The sequence below is a fragment of the Episyrphus balteatus genome, chromosome 2 (assembly GCF_945859705.1).
Source record: "Episyrphus balteatus chromosome 2, idEpiBalt1.1, whole genome shotgun sequence".
In the NCBI taxonomy this organism is placed as follows: Eukaryota; Metazoa; Arthropoda; class Insecta; order Diptera; family Syrphidae; genus Episyrphus; species Episyrphus balteatus.
The window spans coordinates 36,698,113-36,722,872 of NC_079135.1; the positions used below are offsets into that span (position 1 = coordinate 36,698,113).

At 30.5% G+C, this 24,760-nt stretch overlaps 1 protein-coding gene across 1 annotated transcript; it reads right to left on the reverse strand.

The window, feature by feature from the left end:
• Positions 1-1,454: 1,454 nt before the first annotated feature.
• Positions 1,455-24,760, reverse strand: LOC129909034 (myophilin). Its single transcript, XM_055985980.1, has 4 exons — positions 24,560-24,760; positions 2,624-2,843; positions 2,427-2,548; positions 1,455-2,360 (listed from the first exon to the last, which is right to left on the reverse strand). The coding sequence occupies exons 1-4, from the start codon at positions 24,611-24,613 to the stop codon at positions 2,190-2,192; spliced, it is 567 nt and encodes a 188-aa protein (XP_055841955.1). The 5' UTR covers positions 24,614-24,760; the 3' UTR covers positions 1,455-2,189.

Sequence of the window (24,760 nt, forward strand, 5' to 3'; positions counted from 1 at the left end):
AATAACAAATTGATAATTTTTTTAAATGAAGGCAAACTTACCCTTTGATATTCTATTTTGAGTTTCTATTTGTAACAAAAAATCAATTATTTTGTATCTTCTGTCAAAAAGTACTGGGAAATAGGTATATCAAAAAATTATGTTAGAGGGTCACTGTGGTGTATGTGTATTTTTTTTTTTGTGAATTGAATAATTTTAACAGGTAAAATGCAAATTCTTGTGCAAATTTTTATCAGACGATTAGATTATTATTGAACATTTTCTGGGATTTCTAATGAAGGGTCCAGGGGAAAAATAGCACAAGTCCATTCCAACTCATTTCGAGAAAAACGCATTTTAAAAGTTTGTTCTCCATACAACTTAGTACTAAAAGCACGCAAATTGTTTATTTTTTCAGCAAGGCTTGAAATTGTTTTATAACAGTGAGGATAGTGCTCCGTAAATACTAAAAGACCTCATCATTAGTTTAATTTTGACAAAAAGTGGACAAGTGCCGTTTTTCCCCTTGACCCTTCAAATGGTTTTACTGGTATTTTACTTAATAACCGATACAATACTGCCATAGAAATTTGTTTTCAATGAAAAAATGCTTCACTCATAAAGCTAAGAAAAATTTCAATTTTGCTTTGAAAGATTACTATAGGCCACATGTTATCCCGTTATCATGCATCTAAAGTGAATTTTAAGTCTCATCGAGTTAAAACATGATGTTAATAATAAAGTAAAGATTATGTCTACACTAATAATTCATAGATCTTTCTAGCTTATTTTGTATAATTTACTATTTACTACTACAAAGATATAAAACTTATGATTTATCCCATGTATCAAACAAAATTTGAGGTATAAATCTGAAATCTTCCTTTAAGCAGTTTGTTTTAACGTTAGAAATGATTATCGGTGAAAGATTTGTTACTAACAGCGAAACTGATCAGGAACCAGGAAGCCCTTTAAACTTTGAAAGACGATATTATTTGTGTACCTATTCTATGAGTGTAGATGTCCACAGCATTCTTTTGTCTAATTGTTGTTGATAAATAAGAAAATGTTTGGTTTATTGAAAAAATCCTCAACTCACCGAACCAAACAAAAATTCAAGACATTAACAAAAAAATTGCACTCATCGCTTTTAACCATAAAACAGACAAAAGAACTTAGCTTCGCTCTGGAAAACTTCTGTATTTTAATTTAATTTGATACTAATATTATGTTATAACTCAATTAGATTAAAAAAAATATAGTATTTTACCTACCATTCCAATCGTAACAGGAGACAAGTGGTTTTCGAAAAGCGAATAAAAAGGTGGATGCTTACCGATATGTTTATAAAACTGTTCTTCGTTACAATTTAATTTTCTTTAAGAATTTGTCCAAAATTCCTCCTTTTTGATACCCAGATAACGGATGCAAATTTTAACTTTAAAATCTTTATCTTCATAAAAAAAACAACAGAATTTCTTATAAAAAGAAAATGTATTTTATTTTTCAAAAGGAATTTAACAGTTAACCAGATATAATATATATATTAAATATACATAAATATACCGATATATACTTTATAAGATGTATAACATTTCAACTTTTTTTAAAAAGACACTACTTTGATTAAATTCTTTGTGTAAAAGGCCTTTCAAAAATACTCTCGTAAAGGTTAATGTCTTAAAAAAAATATTCTTATTTTTTTAAAAGTTTTAAGGTAAAAGACTTGTAAAGTTAGTAATACATAATACAAAATAATGCCAGTTTGCATTCTTCATTTTAGTTATATAAGAAAAAAAATTATAAATGCTTAATGGCACATTTTTTTTTTTTATAAAATTTTAAGAAATAAATATGTATTTTTTTGTCTATAAAGATGTAATATAGTTGGTCTTTTGTTTTATGAATTTCATTGTCTTTGCTTTGTTTTAAGGAATGTTTAATAAAAAATTGGTGCCAATAAAATGTAAATAAAAAAGAAAGATATAAATTGGAAAAAAGTACACACAAGAAGTTAAACGTTTTTTCTTAAAATTTATAGAAAAAAAAATAGTATTAACTTTAAATACATTATTAGTGGTTTTCACTTAAATTGTTTCACATTTTTTTGTTTTTTTTTTCTAAAATGGAATGCTGCTAAGCGAATGTAAATTGTTTTAATTTTTTTTTTGTTTTGTTTATAAGTACGCGATAGTATTTTTTACAAAAATTTACATATGCCTGGTGTTGCCGAAATTGATTCCGCTTTGGTTGGCTCCCTTATTTGATCCGTATTGAAGAGATATGACATTTTGGCCAGCCTTGAGTTGTTCTTCACTGAAGTTTCGAACATTTTTGTCGGCTTCTTTGGGTCCAATGGAAGGCTTTCCAAAGTTGTGTGCCTTAAAAATTGAAAAGAGGTTGTTAGTTAAGTTGAAAATAATGTTATTTTTAAAATTTGTTCTTACTTTTCGGCCAAGTGATTGCAGGCAGATGACGACAGAGTTCAAATTCTGTCTTTCCCACAGATCAACACTTTGGAATGTTTCTTGCGTTGGCACACCGAAATTCTTTGCACAAGCTAAGAAAGCTGAAAATGAGATAAAAATTAAGGTATTTAGTAAAATGCTACTTCAGGAGTGTATAAAATAATAAATATTCTTACCAGAAATATTTTCCATGCATTTGAATGCCATTTTGCTTTCATTTATTTTCTTGACCGAACCAGCTTGTAGGCAGTTTGCAAGTTTACACAAAAGGACACCGTCTTTTAAAACTTCAAAGAAGTTATCCATGTCTCCAGATGTGTTGATTGGTTCGTCGGTAATGATTTTGATCCATTCCAAGCATTCTTGAGCTAATTCTTCGCTGTATTTTGAGTTAATCTGAAAGAAAAGATAGAAATTTAGTGTTAATAAATAGTTGGACGATAAATATAGGTATTGAAAGAAAATCTCATAGAAAAGAAATCTAACGCAGTCAAAAAAGCTATGGAGTTCATTTCCCTCAAAAGTCATTCATATCTGAAACACAGTTATTAGTAGTCACAAGTCAATATTCTTGTTAGCGATGAATAAATCTTAGCTTTTTATGATAGCTACATTTCTATTATGGTCTGAAGTTCGTTTAAAAATTTGAACGTGCTTCCCTTATTACCATTGAAAAACAAAACAAAATTGGGAAGTCGTTAGCACTTGGAGACTTCATAAAAGACCCCACTTACAAATATAGAAAATTAGATGGGACTTAACAAAACTTTTAAAGTTAAATTATGGAACATTAGAACGAAAGTTAATGAATGATATGTTTGAATCCGGTACACCCTGTTAACTATTTTACATTTAATTATTAATCTAATAGCGGAAAATAATTTAATGTCAAAAAAAATAAATAAAGAACAAAAAAATTTTTTGCTGGCCTTCAAACAATCTTTAAAAAAAATTTCCATATCTGAAGCAGAAAAAAAACGTATGTACTTCTACTTATATTATGCAAATAAGACAGCACGATAAGAATTTTTAGGAGCGGACATCCGTACCTCAAACAAGCACATAACATGAGTAATAACTAAGCTTTCTAACTGGTTGTTTAGTTTTCTGCTTTTAATATACATATGTTCATAAATATATTTTTTTAAAGACAGACGACGACCGACTCATTACATCTTTTATTAGATGTTACGTAGAATGGGTTTCAGAAAATAAAAAAAAATACTCTTCATTTTGATTTAATCAATTCAATCAATCAATTGGCAAACAAATAAGAATGATTGCTTAGGTTTCATTCTTTAAAATAAATAATTTCTTATCTTTTTCTTCTTTTTTTTTTAAATAAAGTAGGTAGGTATGTGTTGTAACTCAGTTATTATATTTTTTACCTTTGATCAGGGCTGGATTGAGGTAAATTGGTTTAGAAAAGTTAGTCGTGTCACAAGTTCTTCTTTGAAAAATTGAGCTATGTGCATACATATGAGTAAATAATAAGTTTTGAATCTAAAAAATCACCCAAAACCTTTTTGGGGTAGCATAACGATGTTCTTGTGGCTTAAAGTTATAGTTTATCTGCCCGGGACCGGATTTTCCGATTGTCAGTTGAATACTCGGGTATCTACCAAAAGGATATTATTTAACAAAGAATTTTGTTTGCATGTTTTAGGACAGTCCATAAACTTTGCTTGAACAAAATTTGGCCAATTTTTACGCTCACAGATTGATAACCATTAATTATTTGAAATTGGTTTGATTACATACTCCTTAAATGTCATAATTAAATTCATGATCTACGAGCCCCTCAGAATTGTTTGCTAATTAATTGAAGGTTTACCTTATAGAGTCCGGCACTGCCCTTTTATTACTATACTTATTTCAACTGCAATTCATTTATCTTTTTGTTTTAATGAATTAATTCTCGTTTTTTTGTTTAGTTTGTGTTACATTCAAACATCTATTTGTAAGTAAGAACGTGTGTATTAAACAGATGGCCTGCATTGTCATTCTATATTCATTCGACAGATCTTTTTCATCCTTTTATGGTTATTCAATAGACGGACTGGTCAGAATTTGGAACTTTATATGGAAATGTTAATAGAATCAAGATATTTTTTTTTTATTATGAAACGAATTAAAACAAAAAATATAGAAATACATAGATGGCTAGTTTGTCGTCACGGATTTATAATAGTGCGTTTATTTCAGGTGATATTTTTATTTATTTTTGTATTCTTACATAGAGCAATTTGATTTAAAAAAAGGCTTGTTCTAATAATACAAAAAAATCACCAATAATGATGATATGAGTGCGTGACATTCCTAGACTAATTATATTGTTTTGGGGCCTTTCCCAAAAACAGGTGTTTAACACCAAAAACAAATAAAAATAAAACAAAAATCGATAAGAGCAGTGCAAAAATATACAATGATGTATTTTGTATTTGAAGAATTTTTTGTTTGTGTCAACTATACAATGAATATAGGGAAACCACAATAAATAGAGGAGTGACTTTAATGATTTATCGCTGTACAATTATTTTTGTTTTTTTTTTTTTTATTATTATACACAATGCATTCAGCAACCTATATTTATTATTATTTGAGTTTTATTTTTTATTGTTTTTGATTATTTTATAAGATTATAAATATGGTGCCAACAATATAATTATTGCAAGCCAAGTTACTAGGCAAAGTATTTATGACAAATATGCTTATTTTAAGTGAATTCTTCAATTTTTTTTTCCTTTTAATTTTGATAAGTCCAGAATAAGCAAGAAATCGATTTTTCCTCGATTTTATCTTGTTGTTGACAAAATGTTGAATATCAACAAGTTGTTTAAATTATTTGTTTATTAAGAACTATGTTACATAAAAACAACTATCGTAACATTTAAATTAATGCAATGAAATAATAAAGAAAAGGAGTGTGTCGACCGATAAGAATAATAAAACTATTGAAAAAGAATTACATGGAAAAGCTTAGCAACAGATCCATTTTAAAAGACTTTTAACAGAGTTAAAAAAAAAAAACAGAAATTAGGTTTTTGTTCACGAATTTTCATGTAATGTTTTGAAGCAAAATCACAGCGGCACTTAGAACATTATTCAAAAGTACCACTATTGCAACAAAGGAAAAGGCTATATGTATGTACATATTTATAGAGCAGTGAGGGTACATATTTTTGGAATGGAAAGAGGTGTGACTTACTGATCTATTGAAACGCCTCTGAAGCTAAGTGAGTTGATTCAGGAATAAGTTTAATAGGAGTACTATGATAAATTGACTTTTTAGACAATTTAAAAATTTGGCAAATAGAGTATTGCTCACCAGAATTTGGTCTAGCTTTTCATCGACCCGTCGCAGAAGGGATACGCTTTCGAAAGAGAGACTTTTTCTGCTTATCGTTAAAAAATTGTCATTATAAGCACCATAATATTGCTATTTGTATTGAAGGAGAATGCCCGGTTCGTCCGGGCATTTTCGTAAGTTAATCATTTAAGACCGGGTATACATACCTACATTTGTATGTATGTGCACCTTAACTTTCTTCTTATTGCAGCTATTAGTGACACTTTATGAAAGGTGGTTGTACTTGATATATTTTCTATGAATAATAGTGATCAGTGATCACATTTTGAAAGCGAGAAATTTTTAAAAGATTCAGCGGAACCCATCAAGACGTTTCTGACAAAAAATAAAATTTTAAGTTTTTTTGTAGACAAAACATTATACGTTTTCAGGAAAAATTTATTCTTTTCGTATTATTTTTCTAATAATCTAGCAAAATATTTCGTTTGTGACATCATCGTCTTTTAATTAATTAATACCTCTATTTTCGCTTTTGGCATCAAACAAAGAATTGTTTAATAGATTTCTAAACAATATTTGTATGAGGTATAATTTGCCATTCACAGCAAAAATCTCTTTTTTTTTTAAATTGAAAATAAATCATTTGTGTCTTTTGATATTTTTTTTTGTCACAATAACAAAAAGGTATATTGAAATAACTGAAGAATTTCATGACATCATAAATATGTATCAATGAATGTTCTACTTTTTCTTTCCATTGTCTTGGTCTGAGAAACTTTAAACAGTTAATAATAAACTAATGAAACTTATGTGGATGCCAATAGTGAGTGAATGTATTTTTAGTTCTCTCTTCTTTTCGAAAGTTGGAATATTCCCATAATAATCATCATAACTCTATTATACTATGTATTTATGGTTATATTGTTTGGCGGTATTATTGCCTTTGTAACATCCATATACTAAGCCGGTCTACCTACTATACAGAAAATCATAATTATGTTCTACTTCATGCTGATAACAAGTGTACCTATTCACAGCAGTATATTTATACACAATGAAGATACTTCCGGAAGCTGTGTGCTGCGCACCATACTGTTCATGTGCACTTCAAATTTTATAAATGAAACTTAAGCAGTGGCAATTGAGAATGAATGAGGAAACACTTCACCACTGACAGACACAAAGCAATTTCATAACATCCATTTGCGTTGATTTCCATACTGCTTTACTTGTTATTTTTTATGTTGACTTTTATCAAAATAAATTGAATGTTTTAAGTCTTATAGAGGCTGTATACACATTAGATGGATTATGTTTTAGGGCATATAAAAGAAAAAAAGGGGGTAACTTGTAACATAGTTAAATTTATCAAAGGGTGCACTCGTTTTGGTCTTGAGAAATTTTGAACTTTAAAAAAAGCAATGAATTTATTCAGCGATTTTAACAAGAGTTGATGAACATAGTCCACAACTTTGCATCTTAGAAGGATAGGAGACTATTTAACTATAATGAGCAATTAACCTACCTCTCGTTAACTTTATTACTTCATTTAGTGTGTTTTGGTGACAAGGCTTGTAATTATGACAAAAAAATTTTAATTGCCTACTACAGAAACAAGTTTGCATGTTTGCATGCGTTTTCACTGATGCTTTGAGATTTTTTTGTTTAATTTTTCTAAAACACTTTTTGTATGTTTATCTTTTCCAAAGTTTTTGATTGAAAAAATCAAAACTCTGAAGTAGAAACTTTACAATCTTTTTAAGTTAATTGAAAGAGCATACAAATTTATGAGCGACTACTTCTGTCCAAACGTTTTGTACCAGGAGCATTTCAAGGGTCAATTCTTGAACCGATTTATGTTTGAATATTCTTCAGTGAACTCCAACTTCTTCCGGGTAATACTTTTCAGCAGCTTATTGAACTTGAATCTCTGTCAACGAACCTCGGGATATCAATCAAATTTTTAGTCTTCCTCATTTCTACAAAGATTTGACCTGAGTGCCAGATTTAATGTTATAATATAGTAGAATAAGAGCAGTCGAACATTGTACTTGTCTTTAGGGCTTTGGAATAGGCGGTCGACTGTCAGGTTAAAGACGCATAAATCTTCTTACTGGACGCATTTACAAATGTACATATTTGGCTCTATGCCTTCTTTACCTCAATAGAAACTGGACGCAAACTGGATCATAGATGTTTCTTTTTTTATTTTTTTAGCAGACTTAGCCCTTCATTTACACTACTCCACACAGATTCTTAAGATAATCATAATCATGTTATATAACAAAAAATATCAATTTTAAAATTAAATTAAAAACTCCCACTACCATGTGTATAATTTTTTTAGAAAGAAAAACACATATTAGTGCTTAGCCATATATCTTTCCTATTTCTCGGGCAATTTGAGGATACCTCAAATTTTTACGAGCTGTGTAATAAAAAGTTCATTTGGGGAGATCATATCAATAACTTGGTACGTGGCTATAAGGACTGCTTCGGCGCGCGCCTACCTTCTAAAGGTGTGAGCAAGACCGAATATAGTCGTTTGAAAAACGATTTTTTTTTGCAGAATGTGCAAGACAGTTAAAAGTTGAACTCAATAATGGCGAATTTTATACGCCTTAGCCTGTCCCAACGCAATGTAGTAACCGAGCTACCTAGCCTACTTAAGTGCATTTGAGAGGGCCCTGTAGCCAGGCACTTAGACGCTAAATAAATTTTACCTGACCAGACCAGTGCTGGCTTTAATTGTGCTATTTTTTCTATGCTTAGATTTGAATGGTTTCGAAAATTCAATACGACACTTAATTCTGTTACAAGATGAGATCTTCATTGCCTTCATCAATTTAAATACATATTTGGATTGTTTGCTCATTAGCACAATTACCTAAACAAAATAAGATAGATTCTTATCTTTTTTAACTTTAAACCTAGAACTCATAAGGCATAACTACTGAGTTACTTCACCTTACCAGTTGATATAAAAATACTATAGCAAAAATATGTTATCATCTCCCTCTGTATCACTTAAGAACGCAAAAACTGTTTGCTTTAATTTGTTCGTTCATCTTTTTTAAAAAACAGTGATTCAAGAATTAAATTAATTAATTCTTAAATATGTATGCACATTGATGTCCACAATGATCAATTCTAGTCTTCTTCATTTCTTTAAGTATCTATAGTCGTATTAAATATAACAAACATCCAAACTAAAAATGTAGGTATCTTTTCCAAAAAAGAAAAACACAAAAAAAACTTTCCACTCCAATGACAAGCAGAAAAAGTTCAAGAACGATAGCGGTAAGCTATAGTTTAAAGTACAAAAAACTACCTATATCTTGTTTATTTTAATAGAAGTAAATACAAAAAAAATTTCCGTTGGTTTAGAAGCGGTAGACATAGACAGACAAATAATTGTTATATGAATCTCTCCAAGAAGGTAAAACCAAGCCATAAAGGTAAGCAAATCAACAACCGCCCACATGCCCAGTCAGTCTATGCAGCAGTTTGTGTGACAAAAGGAAGAGAACTTCAAGATCTTTTCCGAGATTTGTCGCTGCCGCCCATTGTAAGCGACCCAACCGAACGACGCACGACAACGGCTATGTGGCTAAGGTGCTGCACAGTGTCAGACGCTGCTGGCGGCACGATTTCAATTTTATATGTTATCTGTCAGTTAAGTGATTATTTATATTTCTTCTTCATATGGTAACTTACCGTTATATACATATTTACATTTCTACATTCTACATACATACATAGAAAGTGGATAAAGAATTAAAATAAGCTTTGTACCTACCTAATCTTTTAACAAATGCGGGTCGGTTTTGATTCTTCTTTTTTTCAACAACAACAGAATTGTCATATAAAAAAATATTAAAAATCTGTGGCAATACATACAAACATGGATATACATTTGTTACATAGCATACACGACATTTACGACATTCAGAACAGAAGTGTGGAAAAAGAGAAGAAAAAATAAAAAATGAAATCACGGTCAAGAGCATTTTGACAACAAGTGGCTCTGGCTGGCTGACTAAATGACTCTGACTCTGAGAGGCTGAAGTTTGAATCATACATATTAGTTGAAGCATTTTCACGGACAGCTTATAATTCCACATACGGCAACTTGCATAAGACTTTAGTTGGCAAAACATTTATATAAATTAACAACCAAATCAACCCTCGGCCATTTATGGTGCAGAAGCAAGCCCAGAGCTGAATGCATTCAATACACAACACGGTTATGCTGTTGCTGGTGTTTTATTTTGATAACAACAAAAACAAAGATTGACCTAGATTTGGATTCATAACAAGCACACATAACTCTCAGTTTGGGAAGGAAGCTTTTAAAACGACCTTTTTTTTTTTTGTTTTTGAGAGCTTTCACGGAACGTTCTCTGATGATATGGCAACGGCAGGTGACCTTGATTCGAGTGTATGATTTTCTATACAAATATTTGTGTTTGGATTTACATCTTCCAACAGGCACAGATGTTTTAACTGCTCTTTGAGGAGATTAACCCTTATAAGTTGGGAAAGATTTATCTGAAATAAAACAATGTATGTAGGTCAGTACGAGATATGGTTCACATTAGGAAATAAAACCGTGAATTTCTTATGTCGAGTATACAGGGTAAATTAGGTTAATAGCCCAGAGTTTGCGGCTTCCCTTTTGCGTCATTGCTAATTTGGGGTCTTTGGTTAATGTGCCTTGAGGTTTCGAAAAGGAAACATATACATGAGTGTTTGAGATTATGTTTGTTGCCATTTCTTACTGCTTCCTTTGACGTAGGTAAGACTTGAAAATAACACTTGTTATTGATATCATTGAAATGCATCACTAAAAATAAGTTTTAAAACTGACATACATTAAAAATGTAAATTGTACGGAAATTAAAGTTTATAATTTGTATACTGCATTCCAATTCTGACTTTAACTATTGCGGCGCCTTTTTGTTTTTAATAAAGATACAACTGTATGTAAAAATGCATTTTACAAGATTTAGATGTTACCGAGAGTGAACTACACATTCAATACTGTTAGGATAGGATGCGGGTGTTTAATATATGGAAATGTATTTCATAAATTTTCTCAGACGATGGAGAAGCGATAAGCATTTTAATGCAGAAAACTGACATGAAAGCTTCAATCATTTAGTAAAAAACTATAAATAGATTCTAAAGAGTTGTTGTTGAAAATGAATCATTTATAAAATTTTTCTTGTTGTATTGAAGAAATAATAAATTTTTATTATATTATTCTAGGTACAAATAAGCATGTGAAAATTAAAAAAAAAAGTTGGTGTGACAGTACCCAGATTTACCCAAAACTAGCATCCGATACTGGTAAAGAACTGTGGGTAGTGATAATCTTTTGAAATTGAGTGCTTACTTGAATGTGTCGGTCCTACCCCTTCCTCTTATTCTCAGCTTTAAACGGTAAACATTACTTAAATGGCTTGTGGCTAAAAAAATGTTTCCCAAATTTCCATTATTTTCTACTGCTCCCACGAATATGAAATATTAAAGACTTTAGGACAGTCATATATGAAGCGTTCAGAAAAATCACAATCATTTAATTTATAAGTACTTAAAACATACAATTTACAGGGAAATGGACTACGGGGCGATGATGGTTGGAATAATGACTATGGAGTGAAGAAGAAAGGAATCACTCACACGATTTATGCCCATTTGTTTCCCCTTTCCGTTCCAGGTTACTGTACATTACTTAGAGATACAACTAAACACCGTCGAAACAACTATCCTACCTTTATACCAGACGTTTTATCGAGTCAATAGCCATAGCCCATTAGACTAATCTTTCCATCAATGAAACAAATGTCGATGAATGGCCGGGGATTTTTGCTAATGTCATCGCAAAAATTGATGAAAAGACTTATATTCAACATCTATCTAGAGCAACAGAAACAACTTCTAGAAATACATATAAGAACCTTGATCACCAGTTGCCCTCAGAAGTAAACTATTTTTCCAAAGAATTTTCGGTTGAAGCTATAAGCTACGTATTCAGAGCACGAGTCGAACTGTTAAACTTAAACTTTATACCCCATCGAGATGACTTGCCACAACTTTGCAATCTCTGCAATAGAAGAGAGAATGAAGACATAATCCATTTTATTGCAACCTGTCCAATGTTGCTGGAAATTCGACGATTGTATTTCGACGTAAGTTATATCGATGTAAATCGACTATACGAAATTCTTAACGGAGCTCTAGGATGGTCTTCCCTTTATAAGTACTGCAAACACGCCCTAACCTATCGAAATAGTTTTGATTTGTAAATCTCTGGTTACTGCAGTTCATTGCACCAAACAAACATTGATATCTTTTGTGTTTCAAATCACGTAAAAATTGAAAATGTATTAAAATATTTGTGTTTCAAATCATATTAAAATTGTTAATACGATATTATTTTATGAAATTCAAGATTAATTAATATAATAAATTAAATTGGATAATTGAATTTTGTGTTTTAAATCACGTTAAAATTGAAATTGTATTAAAATATTTGTGTTTCAAATCATCTCAAAATTGGTATCTTTTGTGTTTCAAATCATATTAAAATTGTTAAAATGATATTATTTTATGTAATTCAAGATTTATAAATATAATAAACTTTATCGTTAAATTGGATTATTGAATTTTGCAAACCTATAAATATAATTATTAACTTATTACTACTTTCGTATTAGTTTTGTATTCAAAGAAAAAAAAAAAAAAAAAACTTGTTACTTTTTTATATTCTTTCATTTATATTCTTTTTAACACTAAGCGAAATGTCATATCAGGCAGACGGCAGAATAGCCATGTCATTATTCTTAAGAAAAGAAATTTGTGAAACAAAATTTTATGAAATAAAGAATTTATCTACATATCTATCTATCTATGGAGTCAATGCAAATGCGGAAGGGGAATATAGATCTGGAGGGGTAAATAACAGAGATGTGCAGTGCATGCGCTCCCAAAAAGCGTTCTAAACCAAAGTCTCACTTTTGGTTTGGTTGCGACTCTCTTTTCGATACTAGATGGTAAAAAATACATCGATTTATATCCTCTAGCATTTCAGGATAAAACCTAAAGACAAACATCAGCGCTTCTTACGTACTTAGGTTTACCTTAGATGGGTTAGAACTCTCATTTTCACAAAAATTAAGAAACGAAAGTCGACGTGAAACTTCACAGAAACACACTTTTATATTCACAAAACAAAATCGCTGTATGATATAATTTGTTCCTATCATGGCATAGTGATTGCTTGTCCTTGATCGCTGCCTGAGTTTTATGAAAGCAGAAGTAATTAATTTCTATGTTTTAATGTACATGAAAATTTTAAGAAATGTCATCTTTTTTTTGATGAATATTGATGGGGAGTGTTGTACAGAGAGTTAAAGGAGTGTGGTAAGTAAATTAAATTCCTTTTAAGTAATTAAATGAACAAAGTCAGTGAACAGAATTTAGGTGGGGTATTTTGTTAATTTGGTTTTATGAAAAACGATTTCCATAATTTCATCATATATTATATGTACGTCTACATGAACTTGCCTTTCAATTATTACATATTTCTTATGCTGTTTTACATAATTAAGAATTTCCTTTATTTATATTTAATCTATGTCATGGGCGGTACTTTACCATGAACAATTAAAATGTTTTCACATATTTTCACTTCTCGTACTGCTAAGCGTTAAAGCTTCACCCTACCCGGATCTAAATCACCCCTACACAAGCACTGTCCTTCCCTTGCTTATTCAGCCGTTTTTTTTCAGACAAAATCAATTTATGAGTGGCCATCACGACATAGTGGCTTTTTCAGCTTGTTTAAGTAGTAGAATTGTTTATCCACATTTATCTGTCTATATATTGAAACTTGTTGCGTTTAAAAATAAAAATCCTCCCCCAAAAGGGGAGGATTGCTATGCTATGATGCCAAGTTAACTACATACTATCTAATGAATCTATAATATTGATTGAATTAACGTCTCGACTTGTTGCTAATGTCTATGTAAAGTCCTTGTCAATAGATAAGATTGAAAAGGATATAAATTGGTTATTTTTGTTTGGAAATAAATACTTTATTTTTATTTACAGAATGGGAACACGGAAGTTTAAAGTTGAGTTTAGGTCTAGACCTTATCCATTATCTTTTTTTTTTAATTTTGATGCAATATTAGCGTAATTTTCTTTTCAAAGTCAGTTTCATTATCTTTATAAACGTGCAATGCTTTAGTTCCCTAAATCCACCACCATATTTCTTTGGAAGCTTTGTAGTGCGGCAGTCTTCAATAGGCTCAGCATTTGTTGGTCTTTGAAAATGGCAATTATGCAAAAAAAAAATTAGTAAAAATAAACATTTATAGTTGAATGTTTTCGAAATGTTCTCAATTTTCTTAGAAGTTATATGATTCTAGTAAATATTAAAAAAAAAAATACAAGGGTAATGGTTCTAAGAACTTGAACTTAAGTATTGCTTTTTATTTGCTTTCACACCAAGTATACAATTACTAACGAGAATATACTTAAGTTCTAATACCATTAAATTCAAGTTCATCCATCACAACTATTTTCAAAGTATGTTATGCAGGTACGTTCCTACCTAATTCTATATCCAAACGAACCTATTGACATCAAGTGATTTTGATTAAAAGGTATTGGAAACACAACAAAATTGATTGATTGATTAATAACCTAAAAACGCCCTTCTAAATGTGTTTTGTCTATCTTCTCACTTCCTAAGGTACCTACTTCCGAAGTATCAGTATTTGGTTTTGTCGCTAAGAAAATTATGTTCTTAACAGTTAAAAAAAAAGTCCATAGTTGGAATTGTCCACAAAAAAGTTATACGATATGTTTTAATGCGTCAGAGTGATTACGGGTATACGACAACGGCGACGATAATAATCCAAAGTGTTAAAATTCAACACACGTAGTCAACTTCCATTTTGAGTGGTGGAATACTAGAGGAACTCAGTACTCGCACCCCGAGAACACCATGTTGCCAATTATTCAATTCCATTCGAAGTTGTGTATAGCTCGTTGCACAATCGATAATGATGACTATAGGGTGTCAACGTGTCGTTTTGGTTGGTGTTTGCTTGTAAAACCTTTAAGAAAGTAGTTTGCAAATAGAATGATACATATCGAAATTCCCCCGAAACAAAAATAAACAAAATTGTAACACGAGCTTAAAGTAAACCACCACCACCCTTGTTATTTAAGACAATTTAACACTACTCATCTTCAATACATGCAAAAACGATACGAATGAGAAAAAAAAATTCCATTGTATTTTGTATGTCTGACCACCAATACAAAAATTCAAAGTGGAAGTGTTTACCCTACTTTATCGCGCGGCGCGTATGACATCATTTATTGAAGATTGAAGTATGCATGTTTTTTATCGAAGCGCCCAGATGATGAGAAATTTTTATTAACGTTTTAGTGTTTGTTTTTTTTGTTTTTATTTTTTGGCGAACATGTTTGTGAGATTGATTACATCACACTAAATTTTCAGCTAAATTACAATGACTCACTAATGTATTATGTATGTTAACGACGCTTAATGAAAATAATCAATATTAAGTCATATCGGCTATTTTTATGGTTTTATGGTATAAGTTTGGAAGATTTAAATTTAAAATATAAATCAGATGGAACACTTTTGAACCAAGAGCGTAGATTAGGTATCAAAAGTTTTAAATGCTAATTTAAAATTTTGGATGCACTTTGAAATTCGGGTCTTCAGCTATAGAAAGTCATTTAAGTATTGAAAGAAGGTTCGGCCCCTCCATTTGAAACTCTTCGTGAATACGACTTGATCGTGAATGGTGTGTTGAATATAACATCCTACCAATGTTTTCACTAGTAGATGAAAGCTCTAATGGAATATAATTTAAGCTTTAGTGAAGAGGACAACCTGCTCAGAAAAAAAAGATGATACACAGGTATTTCTGAAGACTGCCTATTCCAATAATTTTTTAGGTAAGAATTCAGCTTGACGCAAATTTATAAACCTCAGTTTTCGCATTGTTTGGCCATATTTGAAAAACCCGTAAGTCTTAATATCTCGAGAACTACTTGACGCACAGAAAATTTGCATTGGAAATGTAATTTTTCTTCATACATCATTCTTCTAAAGGAGATATAATTTCCTAGTTATAGCACCGAAAAGTATCTTATTTTTAGTTATTTTCACATAACTCTACGGTTATTAAAATCATCAAGAAACATTGAAAATCCACAATTTGCCGTGCTAAAAAACTCCCATAAGAAAATGATGTAGGTACTGGAGAAAAAAGGTAATTATAAAGGTCCTTGAAAATTTTCTGTGCGACAAGAGGTTCTCGTCACGTTTTTTTTTTCAGATTTTTTTCGATTGACTGAACTACAGTAGTCCCTCGATAATGTGAACTAATTAAAACAAGGCGTTTTCGGATTTTAGAGGGATTCACATTACTGGAACTTTTTCCAACTGTCATTTAACAGATTAAAACATTCTTTATAACCGATGAATATCACAGAAAATATTTTTTTTAAGCTCAGTTTAAGCATTTATTGAATTCATAAAAAAATCAATAAAATACAAGTAATAAGGAGTACACTCCATTTCAAAAACTGAAAAAAAAAATCATAATAATCTTCAAAATCAATTCTTCATAAAATAACGTAAAAAAAACTTCATAAAAAGATGTAAAATGCTAGCACAAAAATCTCCAGTCTGCAGCTGCATTTAATATATCTTAAGATATGTCTAGACAAATAACAGTTATGCATTTTTCAGACCTATACAAAAATTGCGTGCACGAACGAGAAAAACATGCAAGCTTTTGCAAAGGAAATTCACATTATAGAGTCTAAAAATTTTCGAAATTCACATTATAGAGGTGACAATGAAAATTTTTGGTGATTCATATTTTAGAGAAATTCGCATTATCGGTAATTCGCATTATCGAGGGACTACTGTATTATGTTAATACGTGTTTTTAAATTATATTAACCTTTATCAAATAAAACGAGCACATTTATCTATCAATTTTTATACAATTTTATTATAATTTTTTTTTTGTGGCATTAAATTGGTTAAATAAATATATTTTTTGAAACAAATCCAGATATGATGACATTATGGCATTTAGCTTTTATTCTTCTTTTCCTATAAAACTTGTTTATTTGCTTACTCAAAATAGGTGATAGAGGATGCAAGTTTGTCCATGAAGAATTATTGCAGAATAATGTTTTTTCTTTTAAAATGCAAATATTAAGCTTTAACTTAGTTTATGCGAATGAATTTGAAAAACAAAAATATAAACTTTCAACAGGAGTGGTGGGTGTTTTGGTAAAAGTTTTAAGATCATAACTCCAATGCATTCATTGCATTTTTTTAAGAGTCGAATAAAAACGTATACGTCTTGTTTTTATGAGATTTCGAGGTTTTCACTCTCTTTACTTTGTTTCTTTCTGGATCACAAAATAAATAGAGTTCTAGTTTATTCTTGTTTTAACCATATATGGCCCCAACATATTTGTATTGCTTACTCCCGCACTATTAGCTAGTAGTCCTACAATAAATTGACGTGGTGACAATCTTTCACACAGGAATAGTTTATCAAATAATATTGATTTCCCCAAAATCAGTTGAGTACTTTTAATACACAAGTGTTTTTTTAAAGCAAAATACAAAACTTCACGAAAAAACAAAGCAATTGTTATCGATATGTATTATGTATTTTTATTTTCCACACATACAGATTAGTAAATAGCTCATCATTAAATTAATAAGATTAATCTGATTGCCAACACCACATCATATTGAGCCTTTTTTTATTTGCGGTTAACTTGAAATAAGTTGCCAACTCTTCGAATGTTGATCTGAATATCAATTCACACTTCATTGCAATCTTAGCAAAATAAAGAAAAAAGCAAAAAAATAATAACAATAAAAAAAAACAAACAACAAAACAGATTGTCGCCATAAATAATTGTAGGAATTGAATTCATCATAACGTAGGTAAGCTACTCTTACCTACCTTACTTTAGCAATACGAGCAGTATGTCAATTGTATTTATTGTGCAAAATAATTTAAAGTTTGCTGATGGAAGTAATTTTTTTTGCTAAAAATGGGTTACAGCTCTCTTTCAGTTCAAAAGTACAACCTTAAGCTCCCTATACACTATCAATCTAGATTGACTTGTTTTGAACGATAAAAAAAAAAATAACTGCAGGAATGCAGGTGCATACCAATTAATATGTTTCCGCTGTCTGCGAATTTAAAGCTTTCAAAGAAACGAACTCATTTGAAAATTTTGCATATTACTTGTTCTTAAAGTTCTATTTGGTTTGCACTTATAATTTTTCTTATTAATATTTAAATATATAAATAAAATTCAAAAATATTAAGAACTCGTTTTAAGTTTTTAAAGTTAAAAATGTTAGAAGATATCTGGCATTACTAAAGAGTTAAAAGAAAGCACACAGTCATAGACACATGAACACATCAGTTGACTTATGATGAGACACCTCGTCATTCTCATTATTTTAAAATTTTTTTGAGAAAAACTTATATTTGTGTTTTTTCTTAGAAGCTGGTTGAGTTTTCTCTTTGGCGTTTTTCATGAATACATTTTTTATGTATCTAATATTACACCATGACCGACGAAACTGCTAATGCCTTGTGGATGCTATAAAAACAGAGTTCAAAGGGTAATAGCAAGCGACGTTCCAACACAATAGCATCGGCACCTGCATTTAGTTGAGCTTAGACATTGAACAATTTAAAGTCGGGGCACCTGCTGTTAGCGACAGTGAAGCAGTACAGTGGGAAAACTGTTTTCCAGATCGAGATCATACAAATCTTCACAATCTAAGTGTTTCTTAGAACAAAATTTAAAAATAGATTTGTCGAATTTGTTTCAATACAGAAAGCAATACACTCGGAAATGCAGTTACAGAAATCCTCCTTTTGTTTTCTTTTTCAAGTACATTATGTTCAATAAAAAAAACCTAAATAAAGGGAATTCGAAATATACTTAAGAGGATAACTGAAAACTTGCGGAACCAACTTTTAGGTATTTTCTTTTATTGTAATGCCATAATTGCTCAAAACTTCAAGTTCGAAGGTTTCAAACTAACTTCATACCCACACCACATACAAACTTATAGCAAAAATAGCAAGTACAAATGTGTTTCCAGATATTTTTTTTAATGACTTTCCATTTAATCACTATTTAATAAGAAAAAAAAACAAGAATTTAAAACGTATAGGTGTATGGCTGTCTCTGTATGAATATTTACTGGAATTGCAATAAGATTATATAATTGCAAAATGAAACAAAAAATTAAACAATCAACGTACATTGATAATGACAACCGTTTATTGTACTTGTACCTACTACCGCAATGTCACTGACCCAATAATTATTTTGTATGCCATAGGGAAATAAAAATTCCAGCAGTTTGTTTGTTTTATTTTTTCGTTTTTTTTTTTCTATATTATTTCTGAATATAAAAAAATTCCCGAGCTGTCACGGAAACATACAAAGTGGTAATCCAATCTTAATTTTTTGTATTGACTTTTAGTTTCAAACTTATTGGAATATAAAGTAAATACCTTCGATTGAGTTGACAAAACTGTTTTTCGATTGGGTATTCATAAACTGCATTGTTTTTTATGAACTTATACGCGTAAGCCATTATTTTTGGGAAATCCCATTTAAACTATACACAAAACAACCAAAAAAACATTTGACTTTATTGATATTGTTTAACCAGGTGCCCCAGATGCTGATCTTAAAACGGTTTCATGCTCATTCAACATACACACACGCATCTTCTAGCTCAGGCAATAGCCCTGTTTTTTTTTTTTTTTTGGTGACTCAGTACTTAATTCAATAAAATTTTGCAAGGGAAACAACAACAAATTATTACTTGGTTTACAGAGAAAATTTGTTTCTTAACTTATACATTTTTGAACCTTCAACAATAGGATTATTAATAAAAAATAAAAATTATCGTTTGTTGTTGTTTACCGCATAAAATGTTTACTCAGTAAAATACTGAATACCAACAAAACACATCTTATGTAAGAAAATAAAAATATCGCCGTTTGTCTTCCGAAAGGTAGTCAAATATTGATTTCAATTTCATAAATTGACTTCACAGAATAAAGATAGACACTCGAAACAAAATTTTTGGGAGTTGTATTGGTATAACATTATGTGGGTTCGTACATAATGTATTTACGGATTCAAAGTCGGCCAGATTTTTCGGAGCATTATGTGGTTATCGGGTTCTCCCAAGAGTAATGTTTCAATGCTTCCAATTCAAATTGATCTGATCTTGTATAAAAATGTTGTGATTTTTTGAGAAGTATAACTGCCAAGTAGATCAAACGAGTAAACTGTTTTGTATTGTATTTTTTATTTCTTTCTAATTAATTTAAAGGGTTTTTAGCAAAACGGACTAAACCAGAAAAAAATCCCATTATATGTTTTCAAATGATTTTTTCACTTTCGTATGAAAAGTACTCGTACGACATACATCTTATTTTTTTTTTTCAAAACTCTTATATATGAGTTATTCAACTACTTTTTTTTGATTTTCTTGATCAGAAAAATAATTGAGAGTGGATTTTTATAAAAAACTAGCTGACCCGGCAGACTTCGTTCCGCATTTTTCTAGTATATACTTCCAATTTTTGGCTTTGTAATGTGTTAACCTTTTCCAATACAAAAAAAATCGGGCCACAACTTGATATATGGAGCACAAACACAAAATTGTATAAAGTATTAAAAAAAGCAAACCATTTGTTTGACAGCTATTATAATTTTAACATAAATCTTCAGCGGAAAGCAAAATGGTGCTATGTGCTTAACAGATCCTATGGAGTTACAATAATTTAGCTTTCCAGGCGATATGTATGTTGTATGCATCGCTACTAAAATTTGATATTTTTTGGCTATTTAGTTAATTCAAAAAGTAGCGATCTTTTTTTGTAAATTGTAAAAAAACAGACTTAAAATGAAAAGATTCCGTCTTAATTCTATGTATACGTCTAAATATTAAAATATTCTCTTAAAAAATTAAATCATTTTAAATAAATGCGGAAGTTGTATTAATAAATTGGAAGTTGAAACAACTTAAACAAATTTTAAGTTTCAGTTTATCATACCAATTTTCAACTGTGAGATAGCTTAGTGGTCAACAATTTTAATTGAGGAAATAACATTTTAAAGAGTTAAATCATGTTTGTTTTTATTAGCCTTGAATATGAGCTCTTTGAACCCCAAATATTGAATTTGCTCATAACTTGACAGCAGCGCCACGTACCAGGTCCAACTATAAAACAAAACCTATCTCGAATGAACCTTATCAAACGCAAAAAATTTCATAAAAGTCTATACAGCCGTTCGGACTCCAAATATGGAATTTAACTATAACTTGACAACAGCGTCAAGTCTTTCGAACTCCAAATATGGAATATTTGCCTATTATTTGACAACAGCGCCACCTACCGCATACAATTATAATTTACAAAACATGGATGGACCTTATCACACAAACGAACTTTCACAAAAATCTGTCAAGTCTTTCGGACTCCAAATATGAATTTTGTCTACACATACTTCGGCAACAGTGCCACCTACCGGGTCCAATTTATGAAACAAAACATGTTTCGAATAAATTTTATCAGACACAAAAAATTTCACAAAAATCTGTCCAGTCGTTCGTTCAAAATATGCAATTGTCCTAAAACTTGACAACAGTGCCAACTAAAAATCATGAAACAAAACTTGTCTCGAATGAACCTTGTCATAAGACAAAATTTCACAAAAATCTGTCCAGTCATTCGACCCTACCTATGGAATTTACCTTCACTGAGGGAAAAAACTCAAAGTGAAATGTAATACGTTCAACGTTGATTTAATGTTGAAAAAACTAACATGAAACATCTTTAAATTAAAATTGAAACAACGTAAGAAATCCTAACTGTGCCAATGCTTTGCTCGCAATAATCAAACACGTGTCCTCAATGAAGATCAGAGATTGAATATACATTTTATTTGTGCATTCCATATGTGGATTTAATGTCACAAGACGAATAATTATTTGTTTCACTCAAAATCAGGCTTTTTTAATTATTTTGAAAGCCTTACAAATTAAGCTTAGATAACATTTTTAAAAAGCGAGAGTGTTTTTTTACTCATACAAATTGACAGCTATGTAAAGATGCTAGAAAAGATATTATTTTTTTTTATACAAACCATATCGTCGGTGAAACCAGAAAAGTGTGTAACTCCATTTTAGCAAATTTTATAGGAGAGCAAAAAAACAAAATCGTTTTGAAGGCATTTGTATGAGTTTTCATTTTGTTATTTGCTTATAAACTGAAAACTATGAACTTTAAAGGGATTCTGAGTTTAAGGAACGGTAGATATTAGGTTTGTCTAACAGATGGCATTCAAATCTAATTTTCAGAAAATTTGGAGTTACACACTTTTCTGGTTTCACCGACGATATACATATTAATACCTTTCAAACAAAAAAAAAATTACAAAAATCGGACCAGCCAAACGCGATTTTATCGGCCACACACAGTAAACGAACTCATTTTTATATATAAGATTATATACCTTACATAATTTTTTTCTTTATACTAAACAAAAAGTACCTATTTTAAAATGTATCTGCTTGTATCAAAACGCTATCATCACTTATAGCCAAAATCCTCTTAACTTGAAGGATATACAAAAAAGTTTAAAAATGATTTTTTTTTTTTTTTTTTTGAGGATTGAATGCATCACCATATCCATTTCTAATGTGAATTTACATTTACCACAAAAAATCAATTATGTATTAGCAAAAGACATGGTAATTTTTGACATGGTTTTTTGGAAAAATTGCTCACAAAACAGTCATTTGGGAATTTTCATTTTCCATAAGAGATCATTGAGTTTGCTACAAAAATCCCTTACAAATGGAAATTCACATAAACTACCTAGTTTGGGAGGGTCTGAGCTGGGCATGAAAACCTATTGAAGTGTCGATCATCACCATCTTTTTATAACCCAGTAAAAATAGACTAACAAATGTCATGGCTGCTTGTGCACATAAATGTGATACACCTTAGAAAAGCCTTACCTAAATTATTTCCAGGGCTATTAAAACTAAGTGATACATACAATAAACTATATGGTTCCTTCATTCAAGGGCTCACAAATCGAAGGAAAGTTATTTCGAATGAAACAAGGTATTTTACTCTTTATGACAAATGTTATGAAGTTATGAAAAAAAAGATTAAACACTATTGACGTCAAAACTTGTTTTTTTGTTTCTATTGTATTTCATATTTGTCAGGACTATACAAAAAGGCATGAGTCACAAATCATCTCCAAATGAATTAAGATGAATTAGGTAATTTTAAGTCAAGAGAAAAGAAAGAGGCTTAGAAGAATTAATTTAAAATAAAAAGATAACGATTTAAATAATTATAAGCAATTTTTTCTACATTGCCTATTAAAAATGTTTAGTTAATAATTGGATTTATCATTTCGAATTCAAAACAAAACAAATACCTAACAAAAATTCCTTAACAGAAGATTTTATTGTTTGTCAAAGAAAAAACAAGGAATAGAAACAAAACCAACTTGAAAGATTCGCCCCTAGTCCAATGGTCACAGTCATAACAGAGAACAATTGAAAAAAAAAGCACCCAATACTCTAGAAACTAGATTTTTTATGTGTGTGGTTTATCTATTATTTCACACTTATGCGCAATCTATTCCTCGACCAATATGAATAGGAATATACCTAAATAAAAGATTAACAAACAAAAATACTATATATATGTAGCTCCCTGCTCGTCGTCGTCGTATATACGTGCACGAGAGACACAAAATATTATTACCACCATGGCAATGGCAAGAGGCAAGAGTTATTAAAGCGATGACATCATTCCCGGCTTCAGAATTCAGATATACTCGCGTATACCTTCTTACGTCGTCCGTTGCCGCCGATCCGTCCTCGTCATTTTTAGTTCGTTTGTATAAACTTCAACAACCAACATCAAATAGCTAGTTGCGCATGCATACTTTACTAGAAAGATGAGTATGCCATCGTTTTTTCATCAAGAAAAACAAAAAAAAAAAAGAAACTTCTCTGTTACCTTTCCAGATCTGAAGCAGTTTTAAGGAATTTATACTTTTTTACATAACTGAGATGACTCTACATTAGAGTCGACAGAATTTTTATAGTCGAGTTATAAAAAGAGTAAAAGTGAAACGTGTGCGGAATGCCCATACCCAGAATAGAAATAATAATCTAGCTAGATTATGGATGGCTTTACTTCCTTACGAGAGAGGTGCCTGAATCCAATTAGATTAATCCCTGGGTTGACGGAAAGGCTATAAAGCCACACTATATAGGAACGAAACACTCACAAAACAACACAATCGAATGTATTTGGCGGTTCGTTCGGTCAGGTTTTAAAAACCAGGTCGACCACTTGTGGTTTGGTTCCTCAGCGCTTTTGTCATCAACATTTTATTTTTTTATTTACAAAAAAAAAAGAAAGACGAAAATAAAAAAAAAAACAGTTGGAAGGTTCTGTGTCAGAGGTGGTCTGAGGAGAACCCGTCTTGGAAAGCATAAGCATAAAAGACAAGAACACAGTTTGTACCTAAAAAAGTTGTACCAAAGTACAAAGTACTTATTCTTGGTTAATTCAAAAGAAAAAATTAAATGCATTAAACCTTGTTTTGTTTGCTTTTAACTACTTACTTTGCGTTGAGCTTCAGCAGCGAATCCAGATTTTGGAGCACGGTTAGTTGACATTTTGGTGTTGAGGGTTTTGTTTGCTTTTATGAACTTAAAAAAAATAGGTTTTGTATAAAACACAAAGGCTGACTTTTTTGAACAACTTATCACAGAAGCACGTCTACGCGCAACGAATTTAAAAAGCTGACTGGTTGAAAATCAAAG

What these genes read in the sequence shown, in the direction of transcription:
- LOC129909034 (XM_055985980.1), bottom strand. Translation starts at nt 24,613, where the DNA reads ATGTCAACTAACCGTGCTCCAAAATCTGGATTCGCTGCTGAAGCTCAA. An exon ending in CTGCTGAAGCTCAACGCAAA is followed by an intron (nt 2,844 to 24,559) that starts GTAAGTAGTTAA and finishes CTTTTCTTTCAG; the next exon opens with ATTAACTCAAAATACAGCGA. An exon ending in ATGCATGGAAAATATTTCTG is followed by an intron (nt 2,549 to 2,623) that starts GTAAGAATATTT and finishes TCTCATTTTCAG; the next exon opens with CTTTCTTAGCTTGTGCAAAG.